Raw genomic sequence first — 22,907 nt, 5'->3', positions numbered from 1 at the left:
GCTGTATAAAGGGTCCTCGTGGCGCTACCACCTGACACAAAAATCACGTTGACTACTGACGGCTGCTTTCTTGGCTGAGAATTGCTGACTGTAGATTATTAGGGAGCGGCTTATTATCGGCCTGTTTACCGTTGGAGCTGCCAGGGAAGGTGGATAGACAGGTTAAGCCGTCGAGTGTTTGGATTTTAAGGAAGTCATAAAATTAGTGGAATATCTGGTGTGTTATTAAAGGAAATCAGTCAGCAGTTTTGAAAATACTAAACTACTGACAGCACTAGGTAGAGGCCAGGGAGAGCAGGACAGACATACTTTTTGTGGAGTTTTTTTTATTATCAGGAGTAGTGAGAATATGATGTTTTATTCTGCCCTCTCGTCCACTCTGAGTGACAGCTGTGGTGGTCTCCTGGTTGGAAGGTACAGCTGTCCCTCATACCCGAGGAGAAGGGCTGTGAAGCCGTTTAATGCAGAGAACACGTCACACTGAAGCTCTTGTGGGAGCAGAACCTAGCAGAATAAAACTTCATATTTTCACTACTCCTGATAATAAAAGCTCCACAAAAAAGTATATTTATTCTGCTTTATCCAGGCCTAATCTAGTGCAGTCAGCAGTTTAGCATGGTCACAACTGCTATCAGACCCCCTTTAAGTGAATGGCGTATATAGGGTCTTTTTACATGGGCCGATGCAAACCGTATAGGGTGTGAATGATCGTTAGTATGATCACTGATGTCGGCAGCCCATGTAAAAAGAAAATGTGCAGCCGACATAATGCAAACTGTAAGGAGACTGAATGATCGTACTAGCGATCATTCATACCCCCCATATTTTGCCAGTGTAAAACAGCTCGTATAATAGGACGCTCAAGTTGACAAACTTTTGATAATCTTTTTTTATTTTGGTGTTTTTGTTTTTTTAAATCAAAAATTAAAAAACATTCCCTTTTGTGTTTTGTCTTTGTCTGTAAAAACTTTATAATAAAGTGATATTTGCTAAATTATGTGACAGTTTTCACATTAAAGTTCATGTCAGTGATTTTTTTTTACACTTTTATTTTTAGCTCACACCCTTCCTGTTGTTTTTTTTTTTTTAGATGAGACATATTTGACCTAGAGAAAAAAAAAAAAAAAAAAAGATCTTCCTTTTTATGTAACAGTTTTTCATAACCCGTGTCTACTTCCTTTCAGAACAAAAATCCACCGCAGGTCCGACTTGACTGTAGCACATATTTGTGTAGCGTTTGGATGCTGCTACTTTTGCTGTGGAATTTCTATATGCAAATCCGGACAGAAAATCGGCAGCAGTTCCGATTTTGTGTGGGCGTATAAAATGTAGGAATCAAACCCAACTGTAGGTGGACTATGGCCGGTCCTAAATAAAATAGCTCAGAAACTGCTAAAGTCATTTAGTCACAACTAGTATTTGCTGCCCTGAGTTCCTCAGGGGTGTGATCTTATCATCAGAGGCGTGGTCATGTAAATTAGATGCTTTATTAGTTACATTTGAGCAGTTGTAGATTGTATAATATTCTGATTTTTGGAATCTGTTGACTCTGTTTTCATGCTCTCACCAGGATTGAGCAAGCCATATAGTGTGTAAAGAGAAAAGTGAGACTCTTGCAACAGTTGAGTTTAATGGTATGAGCCAAGGCCCCAGGATGTGATGCGGATCGAGCTGTGTTGGTCAAGGATCCTGCAATTATTCTGAGTAATTGGAAGCTCATGCTGAGGCTTTCATGTATTGTGTGCCTGTTCTGCAGCTGGATCCTTCATCCATGGAAACCGGCCGCCTGGAGGCCGCCCATGGTACTGCATCCTGTAGCTGCTGCCAGTCAGGCCAACATCTGCTATCAGAGAAAGCATGGATCTGAATAGGTTGGATTTAGCAGCTGGAAGTTATCGGCTCCCCCCAGCTTTGAATGTCTTGTGTTTGTTACAGTGTATCAGTCTGAAGCCCACACCTTTTTAGATGTAACAAAGCTTTATTTTTCGCATTTGGATGTAAACTAGAAATGTCCCCATTCACTGACAGCAGGCAGAGGTCTTTATTTCGCAGCTCCAGCTCTGTATCTTTTTCTGAAGATACCAGGCTTGGCACACGTCCCACCAGGAGCTAGGCCTCTGCCCCTCTACGCTGAGCTTCACTGGCTGAAGTGACATTTTTGGCTTGACGCCATCTCCCCCTGGGTGAGCAGAGAGGGAGTCAAGTGTCCACGGAGCAGAGACAAGATGCTCTCTTCACAGGCTGAGATAAGAGAGGACACTGCCAGGAGCTCGGCTCCGGAATAATCACTATTGCTTTTCCCCTATCGCCACGAAATGCCGTCTAATGATTGTCAGCTCTTCAATTCAGAGGTCTCCTTATTCCAAACGTGGCTCCATAAATATGTCTGATTTCCAGTACTTGCATAATGTAATGTAGAAACCTCACCAATGTGAATGCTGCCATAACATTCCTTGTCATCTGTAGAGGTGATCCCCATGATGTGCTGGGGGTGGGGAGGTGGGGGTAACCCTGAGAAATACAAATCTGCATTGTACAGATCACTCCTTGTATATCAAATTCCGATGTCTATCTATCTCATATCTATCTATCTATTATTTAAAGGGATTCTCCCATGTTTAATGTAAAAAAAAAAATAATAATCTGACATAATATAGTCCATGCTAATCTCTTTCTAACAAAGCCAGAACCAGCCCTGTACCTCACATGGATCCAGAGATCTTCCCATTCATTGCTCTGCTAGATTTATATCAAGCTGACAGCTCAGGGGAGGGTCTATTCTGCTGCAGCTAAGGGGGCGTGTCTCATCTCTCCCTATCACAGCTCAGGGGGCGTGTCTCAGCTCTCCCTATCACAGCTCAGGGGGCATGTCTCAGCTCTCCCTATCACAGCTCAGGGGGCGTGTCTCAGCTCTCCCTATCACAGCTCAGGAGGCAGCTGAAGGATGAAACTGAGCATGTGCGGCCATCTCAGGGAGCAGGTCAAAGATATAAGAAAAAAACAAACAGCAGGTGGCGCTATACTGCTACATTTTATTGAATAACTCAGTGGCTATGCAAAATTTTTAATTACATGCAATTACAAAAGTATTCCAATCGAGGAGCTGGTTTGAAAACTGTAGAATATTTTTCTAGGGATAACCCCTTTAAGAGACTGCTAATTCATCTTTTCTTTCTACAGAACATCTCAGTCTATGAATGTGAAGTACAATTTTCTGCCACCTCTTCCTGAGAATCATCCTTTGTTCTACAGATACCTGGAGAAGGTAACTTCATATCTCCCCCTCCCAAGCAGTGGTCCCTTTTTTCCCATTCATTCTTGTATTTTTGAGTTTTTTCCCCCCTCATTTCCGTGTATAGAAGCCATTGTCTGGCAGACATCTTCCAGCTCTGTCCTTCCCCCCCTCCTGGGAGTCTATTATCTCCTATAATTATACCGCTTTGTCCTTATTTACTATACAGGAAAGGAGGTCAGTGTGGTTTTGCTGTAAAGTTTGGCTCGCCCTCTGTCTCCGTGCCCAGCACTCGCCCTCCGTCTCCGCGCCCAGCGCTCGCCCTCCATCTCCTCGCCCAGAGCTCGCCCTCTGTCTCCGCTCCCTGCGCTCGCCCTCTGTCTCCGCGCCCTGCGCTCGCCCACCGTCTCCGCTCCCTACGCCCGCCCTCCGTCTCCGCGCCCTACGCTCGCCCTCCGTCTCCGCGCCCTGCGCTCGCCCTCCGTCTCTGTGCCCAGCGCTCGCTCTGTGTCTCCGCGCCCATCGCTCGCTCTCTGTCTCCGCGCCCAGCGCTCGCCCTGTGTCTCCGCGCCCAGGGCTGGGAGTCTATTATCTCCTATAATTATACCGCTTTGTCCTTATTTACTATACAGGAAAGGAGGTCAGTGTGGTTTTGCTGTAAAGTTTGGCTCGCCCTCTGTCTCCGTGCCCAGCACTCGCCCTCCGTCTCCGCGCCCAGCGCTCGCCCTCCATCTCCTCGCCCAGAGCTCGCCCTCTGTCTCCGCGCCCTGCGCTCGCCCTCCGTCTCCGCGCCCTGCGCTCGCCCACCGTCTCCGCTCCCTACGCTCGCCCTCCGTCTCCGCGCCCTACGCTCGCCCTCCGTCTCCGCGCCCTGCGCTTGCCCTCCGTCTCTGTGCCCAGCGCTCGCTCTGTGTCTCCGCGCCCAGCGCTCGCCCTGTGTCTCCGCGCCCAGGGCTGGGAGTCTATTATCTCCTATAATTATACCGCTTTGTCCTTATTTACTATACAGGAAAGGAGGTCAGTGTGGTTTTGCTGTAAAGTTTGGCTCGCCCTCTGTCTCCGCGCCCAGCGCTTGCCCAGCGCTTGCCCTCCGTCTCCGCGCCCTGCGCTCGCCCTCTGTCTCTGCGCCCAGCGCTCGCCCTCAGTCTCCGCGCCCAGCGCTCGCCCTCAGTCTCCGCGCCCAGCGCTCGCCCTCAGTCTCCGCGCCCAGCGCTCGCCCTCAGTCTCAGCGCCCAAAGCTCGCCCTCAGTCTCAGCGCCCAAAGCTCGCCCTCAGTCTCAGCGCCCAAAGCTCGCCCTCAGTCTCAGCGCCCAAAGCTCGCCCTCAGTCTCAGCGCCCAAAGCTCGCCCTCCGTCTCCGCGCCCAGCGCTCGCCCTCCGTCTCCGCGCCCAGCGCTCGCCCTCAGTCTCCGCGCCCAGCCCTCGCCCCCCGTCTCCGCGCCCAGCGCTCGCCCTCTGTCTCTGCGCCCAGCGCTCGCGCTCTGTCTGCGCACCCTGTGCTCACCCTCTGTCTCCGCGCCCACAGCTCGCCCTCTGTCTGCGCGCCCTGTGCTCGCCCTCTGTCTCCGCGCCCATAGCTCGCCCTCCGTCTCCGCGCCCAGCGCTCGCCCTCCGTCTCCGCGCCCAGCCCTCTCCCCCCGTCTCCGCGCCCAGCGCTCGCCCTCCGTCTCCGCGCCCAGCGCTCGCCCTCCGTCTCCGCGCCCTGCGCTCGCCCACTGTCTCTCACTCATTGGACTGACAGGATCTTTTTTTTTTCTTCTTCCAGATTTTCACTTTGATGCCAAAAACTGACAGCAGACGGAGGAGGCTGTCAGGGGTTTAGTTCTGCGCTGCGACCCAGGATCATGTTCTGAAGACTGCAGAGACCTTGTAATGTAAGTGGCCGCCAAGTGCCCGGGGGTTCACCTACTGTCACTGTCTCTTTTCTGTAATATGAAGTGACTTGTTCTTAAGAAGGAACTGTGACCATGAAAATCCAGTGATAGGTGACAAACGGACAGTAATGTTCCTTAAATACAGTATAGTGTGTACATGGTATGTATATATGGGTGTATATGGTGCCATGTGGATATTATATAATGGCTGAGCTCTGTATGGTAATAGTATCTGAGCACAGTGCATAACATTATGTATGCAATATACAGTGGTATCATATGTGCACTGTATGGTGGTATATGTGCAGTGTACAGTAGTATTATATGTGCACTGTATGGTGGTATATGTGCACTGTATGGTGGTATATGTGCACTGTGTGGCATTAAATGTGGAGTTTACAGTAGAATTATGTTTGCACTGTATGGTGGTATTATATGTGCAGTATATGGTTTTACTAAATGTGAAGTGTACAGTAGCATTGTGTGTGCACTGTATGGTGGTATATGGGCAGTATATGGTGATATTAAATGTGCAGTGTGCATTGTATGGTGGTATATATGCAGTATACAGTAGCACTATGTCTGCACTATACAGTAGAATTATGTGCTCTGTATGGTGGTATTATATGTGCAGCATACAGTGGTATTATGCGTGTACTGTATGGTGGTATATGGGCAGTATATGGTGATATTATGCGTGTACTGTATGGTGGTATATATATGCAGTGTACAGTGGCATTATGTATGTTGGTATGATTAAGCTTATTGCATTATACTGGGAACATTAAGTGTGCACTATATAGTGGTATATGCGTGTACTGTATGGTGGTATATATATTCAGTGTACAGTAGTATTATATGTGCTCTCTGTGTGGTGGTATTATATATGCAGTATAGTAGCATTATGTGTGCACTATATAGTGGTATTATTTAAACATAGCGCACAGCTGTATTATATAGTCACTGTGTTGTGCCAAAACTGCCCACTATATGTGCTGTACAGTGTATGGTGATATTATTGAACGCAGGACATAACAATGGGGGCATTTTGTAGGCATGGTATGGTGGTATTATTTGAGTACTGCAGATCCTAATGGTCGCATTATGTGTGCACAGTATGGTAGTGTTATCTGAGAACAGTGCATGATAGTAGTCGCATTATGTGTGCACCCTGTGAGGATATACACATATATATAGAGCAGTGCATAGTGATGGTTGTGTTACATTATATAATTACTGTTTGAGCACTGTATAGCAGTCTTACAGGTGCATTGTGTGGTGTTATTATGTGTACATCGGATGGTGCTATTATATGTGTATAGAAGTACTATTTAGACACAGTGCGTCATACTGAAGGCTATATCATGTATTATGTGCACTATATAGTGGTATTATTTGAATATCATATGGCATTGTTTTTCCAGTACTGTATGGAAGTATTAGGTCAATTGTTGTAAGCCAATCTCGCTTAAACCTGACCTAATACTTCCCACTGCACAAATACACACCGTTACTGCATTACCTTGTGGACAAATCTCTTTAATGCCGGATTAAAGGAATTTTATTGTACATTTTCTTTTCATTACACTCAATGTGAGGACTTTGTAATAATCAATATCGGAACGTTCCTCCAATAAAACAAATACGGTATATTTTTCCTGCTAATGGGACTGCACACGCCTCTGTCAGCTCTTCAGTGCACAGTCATGTTCTCACACTGGAGGCTACGCACTTGGCACTATGTACGGTATTAATGATTTCTATTGTGACAGGTTCTCTTTCAAGCTCTGAAATGTTTCCTACATGAAGCGCACAGCGCTGGGAGATCAGAAAGGGTCCTGTAGGCCCGAGTTTTGCAAATGTTAAGATCCTTTCAGCAGAAGATAAAACATTTAATGAAATCTTTTGCATTTGCGTCTTTCATTTCTGTGCTAATACAGAGACGAAGAGTGTAATTACTGAGAAATTGCAGGTTTTTGTGTTTAGTTCCTCATCAGGTACCTTGTTCCAGGGATAAGTTCAAATTTCCCTGCAGTCACACAATAAAGACTTCGACATAAAAGAGAGAGTCCATTAATCATGTCAAATGACTGTCACATTTCAACATTGTTTAGATGTAGTTAATACTGCCCCTATGTACAGTGATATATCTGTTATGATTACTCCCCCATAGAGAAGACTATAACTGCTATAATACTTCCCCTATGTATTACAATATAATTACTATAATACTGCCTCCTATGTACAAGAATATAACTACTATAATACTGCTCCTATGTACAAGAATATAACTACTATAATACTGCTCCTATGTACAAGAATATAACTACTATAATACTGCTCCTATGTACAAGAATATATCTACTATAATACTTCCCCTATGTATTAGAATATAAATACTATAATACTGCTCCTATGTACAAGAATATAAATACTATACTACTGCTCCTATGTACAAGAATATAACTACTATAATACTGCTCCTATGTACAAGAATATAACTACTATAATACTGTCTACTATATACAAGTATATGACTACTATAATACTGCCCCTATGTACAGGAATATAACTACTATAATACTGCTCCTATGTACAAGAATATAACTACTATAATATTGCTCCTATGTACAAGAATATAACTACTATAATACTGCTCCTATGTACAAGAATATAACTACTATAATACTGCTCCTATGTACAGGAATATAACTACTATAATACTGCTCCTATGTACAAGACTATAACTACTATAATACTGCCCCCTATGTACAATAATATAACTACTATAATACTGTCTACTATATACAAGTATATAACTACTATAATACTGCCCCTATGTACAGGAATATAACTACTATAATACTGCTCCTATGTACAAGAATATAACTACTATAATACTGCCTCCTATGTACAAGAATATAACTACTATAATACTGCCTCCTATGTACAAGAATATAACTACTATAATACTGCTCCTATGTACAAGAATATAACTACTATAATACTGCCTCCTATGTACAAGAATATAACTACTATAATACTGCTCCTATGTACAGGAATATAACTACTATAATACTGCCTCCTATGTACAAGAATATAACTACTATAATACTGTCTACTATATACAAGTATATGACTACTATAATACTGCCCCTATGTACAAGAATATAACTACTATAATACTGCTCCTATGTACAAGAATATAACTACTATAATATTGCTCCTATGTACAAGAATATAACTACTATAATACTGCTCCTATGTACAAGAATATAACTACTATAATACTGCCTCCTATGTACAAGACTATAACTACTATAATACTGCCCCCTATGTACAATAATATAACTACTATAATACTGTCTACTATATACAAGTATATAACTACTATAATACTGCCCCTATGTACAGGAATATAACTACTATAATACTGCTCCTATGTACAAGAATATAACTACTATAATACTGCCTCCTATGTACAAGAATATAACTACTATAATACTGCTCCTATGTACAAGAATATAACTACTATAATACTGCTCCTATATACAAGAATATAACTACTATAATACTGCCTCCTATGTACAAGAATATAACTACTATAATACTGCCTCCTATGTACAGGAATATAACTACTATAATACTGCTCCTATGTACAAGAATATAACTACTATAATACTGCTCCTATGTACAAGAATATAACTACTATAATACTGCCTCCTATGTACAAGAATATAACTACTATAATACTGCTCCTATGTACAGGAATATAACTACTATAATACTGCCTCCTATGTACAAGAATATAACTACTATAATACTGCTCCTATGTACAAGAATATAACTACTATAATACTGCTCCTATGTACAAGAATATAACTACTATAATGCTGCTCCTATGTACAAGAATATAACTACTATAATACTGCCTCCTATGTACAAGAATATAACTACTATAATACTGTTCCTATGTACAAGAATATAACTACTATAATATTGCCCCCTATGTATAAGAATATAACTACTATAATATTGCTCCCATGTACAGGAATATAACTACTATAATACTGCTCCTATGTACAAGAATATAACTACTATAATACTGCCTCCTATGTACAAGAATATAACTACTATAATACTGCTCCTATGTACAAGAATATAACTACTATAATACTGCTCCTATGTACAGGAATATAACTACTATAATACTGCTCCTATGTACAGGACTATAACTACTATAATACTGCTCCTATATACAAGAAGATAACTACTATAATACTGCCTCCTATGTACAAGAATATAACTACTATAATACTGCCCTCTATGTACAAGAATATAACTACTATAATACTGCCTCCTGTGTACAAGAATATAACTACTATAATACTGCTCCTATGTACAGGAATATAACTACTATAATACTGCTCCTATGTACAAGAATATAACTACTATAATACTGCCCTCTATGTACAAGAATATAACTACTATAATACTGCCTTGTGTGTCTTTGATTGTATTGTTTCCAATATTTTGTATTTTCAGCCTTGACACTGTTGGGCAAGGTACCAGATCTTGCCAGTATGGGGGAAAGGGGCCCTTCAGGAGGGCCAAAGGTGAGAATGTTCCTTAGCGAGCAAGGGCTATGATACTAAAGGTGGCTGGGCACTGCTGACCATAATCAATGGCTGGGAACTGCTGACCATGGCTCTGCTTTGTTAACTGGTTGGAGGCGCATCTCTTCCAGTGGACATTACATTGGTTTTTTGCTACTCTAATCATGTTCTTTCTGTGCTTGCTATGATTGACAGCCACATGATCTGCTTTCTGCACTGACCAATCATACACCATATACCTGTAAATTATGTAGAAATAACTGTGAGGTGGTATAAATGCTGCAGTGATGTCATTGGTGGTGATATTTACATAGGTGGCAGTTGGATGTACCTGAAGGCAACCATGGACATTACATTGTTGGCCCACACATAATTTCACATTGATCTTTTTTGAATAGCGCCAACCCGAAAGAACATTGCCATGCATTGCCTGCTTGGCCATGAGTTTAGAAGGCCTTTTTTTGGGAGACCTCAAGTCTGAGGAACTATAAATAGAGGTTGGCAAGTCTGCTCCTTGGTCATTCTTTTCCTCCTGGAAGGTGAAGATACCTATTCTTTAACTTGTGATGTCTCCTCTTGGGTGCAGTAATTAGTAGGCCCTTCCCAGGCCCATCAGCTATACCGTTCATTTTCCCTTATGGTGAGATTCTGTCCGGTCTCATACATTCCAGGGATTTAACCACCGAGTATAAAATATACATTTTTCATTCAGCCACCGTTTCAGATTTCCACCCCTAGAGTTGCAATTGAAACTATTGACTTTGTGAACTTATCTTCTGCCTCCACATCATAATACATGGTGAAGCAGAGTGTCAAACTGAGAGAAACTGTGGTTCATTCATCGAGGCCGCCCCTGAAATAAATATATAGTGCTCTAGGCCTCCGTAAGGGCTGGAATGGGAACATGAACTCAAGGGATTGTAAGTCCAAGCTGTAGTCTTCAGTTTGTGTTGGGTGAGGAAGAGATGGTTTCTTCATAGATCTTGTGATGTTTTGGGATACATTTGAGCTGATCAGTGACTACAGGAGGCAGTGTCTGGTAGTCTGAGATCCACCTCTTCCATGAATGGTCCTGCCTCTCTATCCCTTCTTCCTGCAGCTGTTCCTGTTTATGTTGTCTACTTTGTAGGTGCAGAAGCCCACCATAAATTCATGTTGAAACCAGTGGCCTATGACCTTGATATATTGAGCTGCTTTAAAAAATCTGCAGGTTGCTATTGGAAACGGACAACCGTTTAGCTCCACCTCCTGACCTGTGAGTCATATGATGCAATAGGTCATCAAAGACAACACCTTTAAAAAATGGCCGGGGCAATCATTCTCCCCAAATTCTGCTTCGGTAACTTCCAGCAAACCATGGATTTTGCCTTTTGAAAAGCATGGTTAGTCCTATTTAGATTTAGTCCTAAATTTAGATGAATGCTCATTCCAGGAATACAAGGACTGCTCAAGTCCTCCAGACCAGAAGCTGCTTGTCTTGAGCAGGAACCCACCTCTATGATGTCCATACGCCCTGATAGGTCCTGTGAACAGTTGTGGCCTTCATGAGACACCCCTGAGCCTAAGCTCCTACAGTGCAGAATTCTGGGTTTAGCTTTAAGCATGAGTAGAGAAGAAAACCTCAAGTAGGGCTGTAGTTTTCCATATGTTGGTTGATGATTTTCTGCATGGCTTTGTTTGAGGTCTCGTCTTTCACCCTCTACATGTTGCTTTGCTTCTTCACATCAGATCAGTCAGCGCACACCATGGTCTGCCGTATGCATGCAGCACAGATTCTCCCTCTTGGAATTTATGTGTCTTTACTGAATTTTTGATCACACCCAGGGGTCTTGTACAGAAAATACCAAAATGATGTTGTCACCAGTGACTACCAACCAACACGACGCCCTGTAAATTCACTTCTTTATCCGTCCGTTATGTTTCGTTGCGATCACATTGGTGGGGTAGATTTACCCTCTCCCATCTATTGTATGGGTCCCATATGTCCAGAAAACTGTGCAGCAATAAAGACATAACAATGCTTAACCTTTTTTTTTTTTGTCGATTGAAACATTTTTCCTGTTTCCCAGCAGATCCCACACGCCCACCTCAAGTACACATGAAGAATTTGGTTTTGCAATGTACTTGCTGTTTCGAAGTTCCATGAATCAGTCTTCCCGAGAACCTCTTCACATGATACTCCTCATCTGAAAATCTTGTTTCCATCGTCACATCCTTTACACAGGGCCTGGGCTATGGACGTGATGTCACTTCCACTGTGGATGGGGCCAGAACTGTTCCTCTCCCAGGAAAAGGAATAGTTCTGGCTCCATCCACAGCAGAAGTAATGCCATGTCCATAGACTAAGCCGGAAACCCGGTAGAGGACATGATGTCGGTAGAAACAGAATTTTCAGAAGAGTGGCATCACATGGCTGGGTTTTCTGTGGAATGATCCACTTTACTTTGGAACAGTACGTATATTAGAAATTTTTGCCAAGCCATGTCATTTGCCTAGTGAGGTGCAAAAAGTGTCCAAAACACATGATAAATGTGGCGCAAGGCATGTGCGCTAGTTAATACACAACTGGCATTGGTCCAAGTATTACCCAATTTTTTGCCTATTTTTGTGGCAACCAGTATAGCTTCCATGGGTATTCTTTCGGAGGGAGATGATAATATTTTCTGCAACATTACTTGGAAATTTTTGGGAATTGTTTTTGAAAATTCACTTTCAATGCCACCAGGACAACTGATTTAGACCTCTCCTGTTTTCAGCCCAGTATGTGCCACGAGTGTTGGCTCTAAGGACGTGACACAGTTGTGTTGTCTGCAGTGGATATGTCTTTTCTTATTATTGTAGCCAGCATTATGAATTTCCTGGACTGCTGCTCCATATGGCGGGAAAAACTGAGCCCAATGTGTGTTCTAATGAAATATGTCTCAGATGGCCATGTCTCCTGCTCTCATCCCAGCAAAATAATAATTAACAGCTTATTCCAAGTATTTAACACCTGTCATTTTTAATTATTAGAATTAATTGTAATTAATCAGGGCTGGATATATAGAAGAACGGGGGCCTCATGGCACAAAAACCTTAATCACCCTCCTCCCCATCCTGATACTTGTATTGAGCAAAATCACAGTGGTCCTCAGCTTTGCTAAATTGGAAGCAACCCTACGGAAGATAAAATTGACAAATGGACCCCTGTCCTCCTGGTATTTGTTGGTGCCCTCAAGCCTGGCCTCTCCAAAATGTGGCAGTGCTGTAAGGGGTGTATGTAGAATTTGAGTCCCACAATGCTGCTGAGGGAGAATCAATAGGGTGTCCTAGATCCTAAGTGGAATTGGTGCTTGAAGGTAGCTGGTTCAGACACAGACCAGGTTTCAAGATGGCAACCTGGGCCACATTTTCTAGAGGCCAATGAAACTATCAATAGCAGTCTGAGTTACCATTGACCTCTTCACTGCTCTAGAACACCAGAGAGTGAAAATATAACCCTCCACTACTCTGGACCACCGGGGAATTTAAATGAACCCCTTCACTACTCTAGACCACTAGGGCATGTAAAACATGCCCTCCAAGACCACCAGGAAATTTAAAATGAGCCAAAAATGAACAGGGATTATGAAACCTGTCTAAAATGGCAAGCATGGAGGATTTACCAAATTTTCTTGTTGCCCATGGTCCTGTTATCTATAAAACCCACCCTGTTCATTCTCCCACTAGCACAGGAACACAACAGGACAATAACTTTGGGCATACATACTAAATTATTGTAAGCAAAATCTTCCAAATTCAGTGAGACTGGATGACTTTCTAGTCTGTATGGGGGCCTCCCAACTCATCCCGAGGGCAGCTGTCATGAGGAAGAAGAATTAGGTGCTTGGATTTCAATATGCCCAATCCTGCTCAACTGTCCAATGTATGGCGCGCCTACAGCCTCAAATTCCTCTATACTGTGCATACTTTTCTTATTATACAGATGTTTCAAGTTAAGAACTAAGATGCAGGATCTGAGGAGAACCAGGGCTAAACAAGAGTTAAAGTGTTGTCTTGTTCTTAGTAGCTGGCACAAAATCAGTGTAAAATTCCTCAGAGAGTTTCAGAGACATGTATAGCACAAGGAACTCTGAAAAGATCACGTGTTTCAGTCAATGGTTAGAAACCAAGACATCATTAAGACCCCAATTCTTCCTGAGTAAGAACACACCATGGTTTTTCTTTGTAGCTGACCTTTACCTTCTTTCTCCAAGTCTTCGGAAGAAGTGCGGTTTTCTGGAGATGATGAGGAGCTTGTGAACCTAGAAGACGAAGTTTTTAATCCAAACATGACCGCGTTTAAGCATCAGAACGTGGAGGACCTTTATGAGCTTCTTGAGAAGTTGGGCAGGTAAACGTGGATTAGACTGGAGGCAATTAGTTTTGTATACAATTGCTTTGTCGCTGTGATGTCACCACAATTTATCTCGAATATTGATGATAAAATAGAAGCCTAGAAGTACCTCCTAGAGGAAGAGGATTGTGCCGCTAGTGCCACCTTCTGGATCCCTATGAGTCAAACTCTGACTTGTTTTTAACAAGCCTCGGAATGTGATAAGGGAAAGCAGCCAACCCAAATATGTTCCAAGGCTTGTAAAGGAATTAACTTACAGAAGGTGACACTAGCGAGATGGTTCTCTTTCTCTGACAGATACTTCTTTGCATAACATTTTCCCAAGGAGCATTGTCACTAAAGCTGGAGAGCCAGTACCACCCTAAAATATAAGCCTCTAAGGCATTCTTCATTTCTTAAAGGGTTACTGAGCTTTCAAAAAACGTTTGATATTTCCTAGAGACATATGACAAGTGTGATTGGCGGGGGTCTGAGTGCTGAGACCCCCATTAGTCCTTAGAGTGAGACAAGAGAGAGGCTCTCTCTACATGCTGCAGAAGGTGGACTCAGTAGAAGCGAGGATCACGGAGAGAGAGAAGATATGCTCTATGACATATCAAACAGATTTTGAGTCTTTAAGTATCTTGTCCTCCACGGGGTAAGAGCCCAGTACTGGTACCATATAAACCTGCATTGATATGAAATTTATGGATGACAACCCTGATAGGTCCTGGAATCATGGCCATGTTTAGTGGTCACCAAAGTTGGAGGACAAGATATCCTTAAAATTGTTTATATTTAAACTTATGGGTAAAAATGCTCATTGCAGCCAGTTACACATTTGGTTTGCAGGGTGCATAACAGCCCTTCCTCCCCTCGGTGGATCATATCGTCTGGGTTCACAGTCTAGCTATGGCTTGAGAACATGGGATCACACGCTATTTTGGTTGCTATCACTCTTTTCTCTTGAGGCCTTTGATTTAGTACATGCCAGACTCTATAAATTATGTATAAGCCGCTCAATAATTTACGACTCAAACCAAACTCTGAGCGCAATGAGGTAAAAAAATCTTAGAAACGCATAAGTCGCACTAAAAACGAAGAAAACAGGCAATGACTGCGCACGCGGCGGGAGAGTTAATAGCGTTATAGAGTGCAGCTTGTCTTAGGTACTTTTATTCATTAGAAGTGGAAGAAGGAGAATAGATGAATGTCGGTGCTTCATTATAACCAGGAAGGGGATCATCAGTGACCGCTAAGGAGAGAGGAACGCGCGCACCATGGCGGTGACATAATACCGACTGATTGTGAATTGAATAGGGACTGCGGTCACAGCGATAGTCACTTAAAAGCTACTGGGGTGTGACCGGATAATAACAGCACACATTCATCAAATAATACCACCATATAGTACTCAAATAATCCATTATATAGTGACCAAATAATACTGGTCATATAATGCCACCATACAGTGAACAAATAATATCGCCACATAGTGGCCATATAATATAATAATGAATAATATAACGCTGCATTGATCAAATAATACTGACTATACCATGTTCAAATAATACCACCATATAGTGCTCAAATAATGCCACTATACACTGAAAAAATACTGCCATACAGTGACCAAATCATACCACCATACACTGGTCATATAATGCTACTATAAAGGGATCAAATAATACAGCCCTACAGTTGACAACTATTGGCACCATACAGTGACCAGGCAGGGCCCAAACAGTGCCACTATACCGTGATCAAATAATATGGCACCATACATTGACCAAATAATACTACCATACATTGACCAAATAATACTACCATACATTGACCAAATAATACTACCATACAGTGCTCAAAGAGTACAGCCATACCATGCTCAAATAATACCCCCATATCGAGCTCAAATAATACCACTATACAGTGCAGAAATAATACCCCATGTAGTACTCAGGTAATCCCATTATACAGTGATATAACATTTCTTAAAACCACACGATGTGCAGATACTGTTTCCATATAGCGCCCTCTGCTGGACCTCGTGGTACTTTTGTTGTGCCTCTGTGGTCAGAAGCTGGCCCGCTGAAGGATCCTCTAGGCCCGGTACGTTCTTCTGCCTGAGATGAGAATGATGGAAGTTGTTCCTCCTTCCTGCAGGCGGAATGTCTACATCTGGGCAGAAGTTTTATCACTTGTGTCTAGTGTTGAGTCTATCGCAGCGTATACCCATGACACGATGTCCTGTAAACAGGAAATGTTTATCGCCCTGTATCTGCCCCGTCAGTCACCCAATCACCTCATATGTCCTGTCTCCTTCCTGTTGAAGGAAATATCTCATAAAACATGGCCTAATGTATGTGCCGCGTACAGGTATCTAATCTATAGGAAGCACATGATATCTGCATCATACTGTACATAGTCATATCTGCATCGTACTATACATAATAATATCTGCATTATCCGGTCCATGGTCATATCTGCATCATACCGTACATGGTCATATCTGCATTATACCGTACATGGTCATATCTGCATCATACTATACATGGTCCTATCTGCATTATACCGTACATAGTCATATCTGCATCATACCGTACATGGTCATATCTGCATCATACTATACATAGTCCTATCTGCATTATACCGTACATGGTCATATCTGCATCATACTGTACATAGTCATATCTGCATCATACTATACATAGTCCTATCTGCATTATACCGTACATGGTCATATCTGCATCATACCGTACATAGTCATATCTGCATCATACCGTACATGGTCATATCTGCATCATACTGTACATAGTCATATCTGCATTATACCGTACATGGTCAGATCTGCATCATACTATACATAATTACATCTGCATTATACACCATACATGGTGATATCTGCATCATACTATACATAATTACATCTGCATTATACACCATACATGGTGATATCTGCATCATACTGTACATAGTCATATCTGCATTATACCGTACATGGTGATATCTGCATCATACTGTACATAGTCATATCTGCATTATACCGTACACGGTCATATCTGCATTATACCGTACATGGTCATATCTGCATCATACTATACATGGTCATATCTGCATTATACCGTACATAGTCATATCTGCATCATACCGTACATAGTCATATCTGCATCATACTATACATAGCCATATCTGCATCATACTGTACATAATCATATCTGCATCATACTATACATGGTCATATCTGCATCATACCGTACATGGTCATATCTGCATCATACTATACATGGTCATATCTGCATCATACCGTACATGGTCATATCTGCATCATACTATACATGGTCATATCTGCATCATACCGTACATGGTCATATCTGCATCATACTATACATGGTCATATCTGCATCATACCGTACATGGTCATATCTGCATCATACTATACATGGTCATATCTGCATCATACCGTACATGGTCATATCTGCATCATACCGTACATGGTCATATCTGCATCATACCATACATGGTCATATCTGCATCATACCGTACATGGTCATATCTGCATCATACTATACATGGTCATATCTGCATCATACCGTACATGGTCATATCTGCATCATACCATACATGGTCATATCTGCATCATACCGTACATGGTCATATCTGCATTATACCGTACATAGTCATATCTGCATCCTACTATACATAGCCATATCTGCATCATACTGTACATGGTCATATCTGCATCATACCGTACATGGTCATATCTGCATCATACCGTACATGGTCATATCTGCATCATACCGTACATGGTCATATCTGCATCATACTATATATACTGTAGTTATAGCTGCATCATATCGTACATGGTCATATCTGCATCATACTATATATACTGTAGTTATAGCTGCATCATATCGTACACAGTAATATTTGCATTATCCTATACATATCATCATATCTGCTTCGTACCGTACTATACATGGTCATATCTGTTTTATAGATTACATGATGGGAAGTATAAGGCCTCTTTCACACGGGCGTGCCGGATTTGCTCCGGACGCGTCGCGTGTGCATTGCGGGAAACCCGCGCGAGTAGGCACGCAATTGCAGTCAGTTTTGACTGCGATTGCGTTCCGATGTTCAGTTTTTTCCACGCGAGTGCAATCCGTTTTGCACCCGCGTGAGAAAAAACTGACTGTGGTACCCAGACCCGAACCCGGACTTCGTCACTGAAGTTCAGGTTAGGTGTTCTATTCATTTTATTATTTATTTATTATAAAACAATAGCATTCTTAATACAGAATGCTTACTAAAATGTCGATTGAGGGGTTAAAAAATAAATACTAAATTTACTCACCTCATCCTGTTGTTCGCGCAGCCGGCATCGTCTTCTTCTTCTTTCAGGACCTGCAAAAGGACCTTTGACGTCATCGCACTCACCACGTGGTGATCCTTCTATCTTCATTCAGCAGGACCTGCACTGACGTCACCACAAGGTCCTTTTGCAGGTCCTGAAGGAAGAAGAAAGAAGACGATGCCGGCTGCGCGAACAACAGGATGAGGGGAGTTAATTATATATATATATATATTTTTTTTTAACCCCTCAATCGACATTTTACTAAGCATTATCCAGAGCGAATCCGGGACGCCCGTGTGAAAGAGGCCTTAGAAATATCAGGTCTACAGCGATGCAGGATCACACATGGTAGGCTTAGATACCCTGGCTCAGCAGACATTATCACATAGATTAGATACGCCAGCTCATGGTCCCTGAGAATATATAGATGATATATATATATATCTATATACATCATTATTCACGATGGCGACCTTCTTGATTTTTCAGTGGTCACTTTGGAGAGGTGAAGAAATGCAGAGAGAAGAACACAGGAACCTTTTACGCTGGGAAGTTCATCAAGACCCGCAAGTGCAAAGGCAGCCGTATGGGACTTGACCGGGAACAAGTAGAAAGAGAGGTGTCTATCCTGCAGCAGCTAGAGCACCCCAGCATCATGAGGCTGTACGACGTGTTCGCCAGCAAAGCAGAAATGGTGCTGATCCTGGAGCTGTAAGTACAAGATGGACAGGTCCCTCCAGTGCTGGCGGTCTTCATTTCCTGTGGGACAGACTCTCAATTTGGGGACATTTTCATGGGAAATTGTGACCGGAAGTGTCCTGTAGGGAACATGGAAAGAAGCAGATGTTGCTTTACTCCACATTGTAGCCATAGTTTTTAGTCTCCTTCCACACAATGACTTTAGATGATGGCTTGTTCTCCGAGGGCCCCTCTTGAAACCACTTGATGTAAACCACGCACTGACTACCCCTTGTAAAACATCCTACTACTTCAAAGTACTAAAGAGTGGTCCTCCAACTTGGAGAACGCCCCACTAGCCAAATTAGTCGATGAAGCTCATGGATTTTAGAGGGCTTGATAAGCACTAGGTTCCTCCTTCAAGTTTATGTCCCAGCAATAGGACTCCATGTGGTCATCTAGTCTATTAAAAATCCAAATAGGACTGTCCCTTTTGAGTGCCCCATGTTTAATGGGTATTCAAGTCAAGATATTCCTGTAAGAGAAATCTCTGCGTAGTGTCAAAGGGGTTGGAGTCTTCTAAAAAGCAGTGACCAGATCACTATAACCTACTAGAAGATCACTTTTCACAGAACTTTCCCTTTAAACAGCGCCTATCAGCCGGATCAACCCTACTGAAAAATCCATAATGCCTGATAGGGTTTGCCCTGCTGATGAAAATGATACCTGTCCTGTGAAAATCGCTTGTGGCGTTCCCAAGAGAAAAAGACTTTTACTCTTTATGCCAATGAGGTCTTGAGTGCAGTGAAGGGTGTGACCACCAGTGGAAAGCTGAGGCGCATCGAAGAGGTAGGCAGGTATCATTTTAATCAGCAGGATCAACCCTCTCAGACAGTGCGCCTTGTTTTATAGGGTTGATCTTGATTGCAGGTGCCCTTTAGCATCATGTTGCCGCGATGATAAATCTCCTAATGTATCTTGATAGTGGTAGGAGCTCCGATCCCGCAACGTGAAGTTAAATAGTAAAATTCTGTCTGTCTGCAGCTGCCACTAGAGGGAGCCTGTGAGCTTACTTCATACTGGGACCAGGGACAATTTGTATGGCAAGAGCTCCCCCTAGTGGCTCTGCAAAATTCACTTTAGGATACATATAATGAATGGTGAGGTTCACTTTAAAGGAGTCTTGTCGGGGTCTCCAGGTCCAGCCAGCAGAATCCCGAGTGTAGAGATATTCCTGGCGTGTCTTGTGTATGTATTCTCCGTGGAGAAAGCAGACAGGGCTGTTTACATGTCTTCTGTCTTGTGTGGCTCCAGCTGTGCATTTCAAGTCTATGATAACCGATCCAGTGTCCGGCACCGGTGTAAACACAGGCGGGCGGATCCTTGTTGACACAGCTGCTTGCGGTTTGGGTGGCCTATTTATCATGACTATTGGAAAAAACGGAGTTTATTGAAAAACGTGAAGGATGTGTACTTTACATAACAATCTGTGATGCTAATGTCATCCTGTGCTCATCTCCTCTGTGCTGCTTTTCATTTCCTTAAAAACATTCAGTCGTTTCTGAGATACCAGGGTTAAAATCAGTGGCTGTCACAGCTGTTTTCTCTTAATCCTGTCACCTGACAGCTCGTGTATAACTCATCTCTGATCTCAAACACTTATTATAGCTCAATTCTTATCAAACTGATAGGAATAGGGCATAAACGTTTATGAGGTCAGGAGATCAGATAAAAGAGCTACACATGAGCTGTCAGATGACGGGATTCACAGCCTGCAAACAGATTGATTTTTAACCCTTGTGTCTTAGAAATGGACTTTAAATCCTGGAAAACACCTTTAAAGAACAGAAGCCTTTCTGAATGACAACTATGCAATAAGAACAAGGTCAGGAAGGGGGTGAATACTTTTACACTGCGCACTGTGTAGCTCGGATGAGGGTAATATATTTGGGACATATATGGCATATTTACCTGCTGTCTCATGAACAGGGCCTCGTCATGCTCTGGATAATTAGCAGATATGGCTATTTTTGACCCAAGTGAATGGGGCCCTGTTCCCTGCTGATTGCTACGGGGCCCTGTTCTTGAGATAGAAGCAGGGCCCGAACCTATTGGACATTTATGCATATCTACAGGATATAACATAAATGTCTCAGATGGAACAACCCTTTAACCTAGCCTTTAAAGCAAGTCTCTTCTAGACATTAGTCTCTAAGCTGTCCTACCTCATCCGAGCTACACAGTGCGCAGTGTAAAAGTATTCACCCCCTTCCTGACCTTGTTCTTATTGCATAGTAGTCATTCAGAACGGCTTATGTTCTTTAAAGGAGTTTTCCAGGATTTAAAGGCCATTTATAATACACAAGGGTTAAAATATCAATCTGTTTGCAGGCTGTGAATCCCGTCATCTGACAGCTCATGTGTAGCTCTTTTATCTGATCTCCTGACCTCATAAACATTTATGCCATATTCTTATCAGTTTGATAACAATTGAGCTATAATAAGTGTTTGAGATCAGAGATGAGTTATACATGAGCTGTCAGGTGACAGGATTCAGAGAAAACAGCTGTGACAGCTTGCAGACACTGATTGTAACCCTGGTATCTCAGAAACGACTGAATGTTTTTAATAAAGACTGATTAAAAAAAGATTTTTTTAATCTCAAAATGAGTAAAATGCAATAATAAATAACGCCTTGAAGGTGTCCATAGCCTTGAAAACCTATTCTTAGGATAGGCCACAAATTAATGGTCCTCTGAAGGTCCTTATCTGAGTATCTGGGCTGTTACAAAGATGGTCTCACTTTCTGGAGGACCTGTCCTGTCCAACCCACTGATTTAAATGGACGCTCGGTAATGCATCATTTGTCCTGTGGGGGAGCTGCAGGGAAATAAAACACCTAAGCCAGGTTTCTTCACAGATCACAGCTGATCAATGGAGGTCCCAGCAGGAGGACACCTTGATATTAGTTTATGTTTGCTAGACCCTTGTCAAAAAGGCATTGTCCACAGCAGAGACCCCAGTGGGAGGACCCCTTGTATAGCAGCCCACACCTTACCTTCCCCTATGATGAAGTTGTCCATTGATTTCAGTGGCCTGTCTATGTAGTACGCCGGGACCTTTTAGACTGAGGAGTAGACTTGGCCGATAGTTTGGGGGTGGGTGGAGTAGCATGCTGGAATCTCCTTCCGTTTCCATCCTTGACCTCCCTGTCCTCATCCGTATCTGCAGGATAAGAGGAGGAGAACTATTTGATTTCATAGCTGAGAAGGAAGCTCTGTCAGAGGAGGACGCCATCGTGTTCCTGGAGCAGATACTGAAAGGAGTAGCCTATATGCATTCCAGGCACATTGCACACTTTGACCTGAAGGTAAGATTTCCTCAGCCGCCTGACGCCGCTGCTTCCTTTAGTTTTGACTTTTGCCGCTTTTCCCACATCTTTTCCAAATATTTACAATGGTATTTTCCATCTTTATGTAAAAAAAAAGCTTAAAGGGATTCTGTCACCAGGTTTCACCCCCTCCAGATAAAAATATGGTTATGTTCAGGGAGCTTTAACCATTCCTAATGTGGTCTTATAAATGTAATCTGTAGGCTCATTTTGCTAAAAATACGCTATTACTAACCTGTCAGTCATAAAAATAAGGTGCCCAAGGGGATGTAAATGGCTCCAAGCTGCCGCCCTCACCTGCTGCCGTTCGTGCCCAGCGCCGCCTCATAATCTTCTGTGACGCCTCCAGCTCTCCCTCTGTAACATGCTGTGAAAGCCTCCTGCTCGCTCTCTCTCCCTCCCTCCCCCC

The 22,907-nt window shown here is 42.6% G+C and overlaps 1 protein-coding gene across 5 annotated transcripts in view; it reads left to right on the top strand.

Annotated features, from left to right (window-relative positions):
- The window catches only part of LOC122921591 (death-associated protein kinase 2-like), a 69,715-nt gene that overhangs the window by 38,168 nt on the left and 8,640 nt on the right, over positions 1 to 22,907 (top strand). For 4 of the 5 annotated variants that reach the window (XM_044271682.1, XM_044271680.1, XM_044271681.1 and 1 more), the window contains 6 exons: positions 3,181 to 3,265; positions 4,997 to 5,105; positions 9,651 to 9,721; positions 13,957 to 14,093; positions 18,919 to 19,140; positions 22,339 to 22,477. In XM_044271682.1, the coding sequence (XP_044127617.1) occupies positions 9,689 to 9,721; positions 13,957 to 14,093; positions 18,919 to 19,140; positions 22,339 to 22,477 (531 nt within the window). In that variant the 5' untranslated portion in view covers positions 3,181 to 3,265; positions 4,997 to 5,105; positions 9,651 to 9,688. The remainder of the gene's footprint in view (positions 1 to 3,180; positions 3,266 to 4,996; positions 5,106 to 9,650; positions 9,722 to 13,956; positions 14,094 to 18,918; positions 19,141 to 22,338; positions 22,478 to 22,907) is intronic. The other variant, XM_044271683.1, reaches the window with a different exon arrangement.

Source organism: Bufo gargarizans, chromosome 11, assembly GCF_014858855.1.
Source record: "Bufo gargarizans isolate SCDJY-AF-19 chromosome 11, ASM1485885v1, whole genome shotgun sequence".
Classification (NCBI taxonomy): Eukaryota; Metazoa; Chordata; class Amphibia; order Anura; family Bufonidae; genus Bufo; species Bufo gargarizans.
This window is presented reverse-complemented; position numbering and strand designations above follow the sequence as displayed.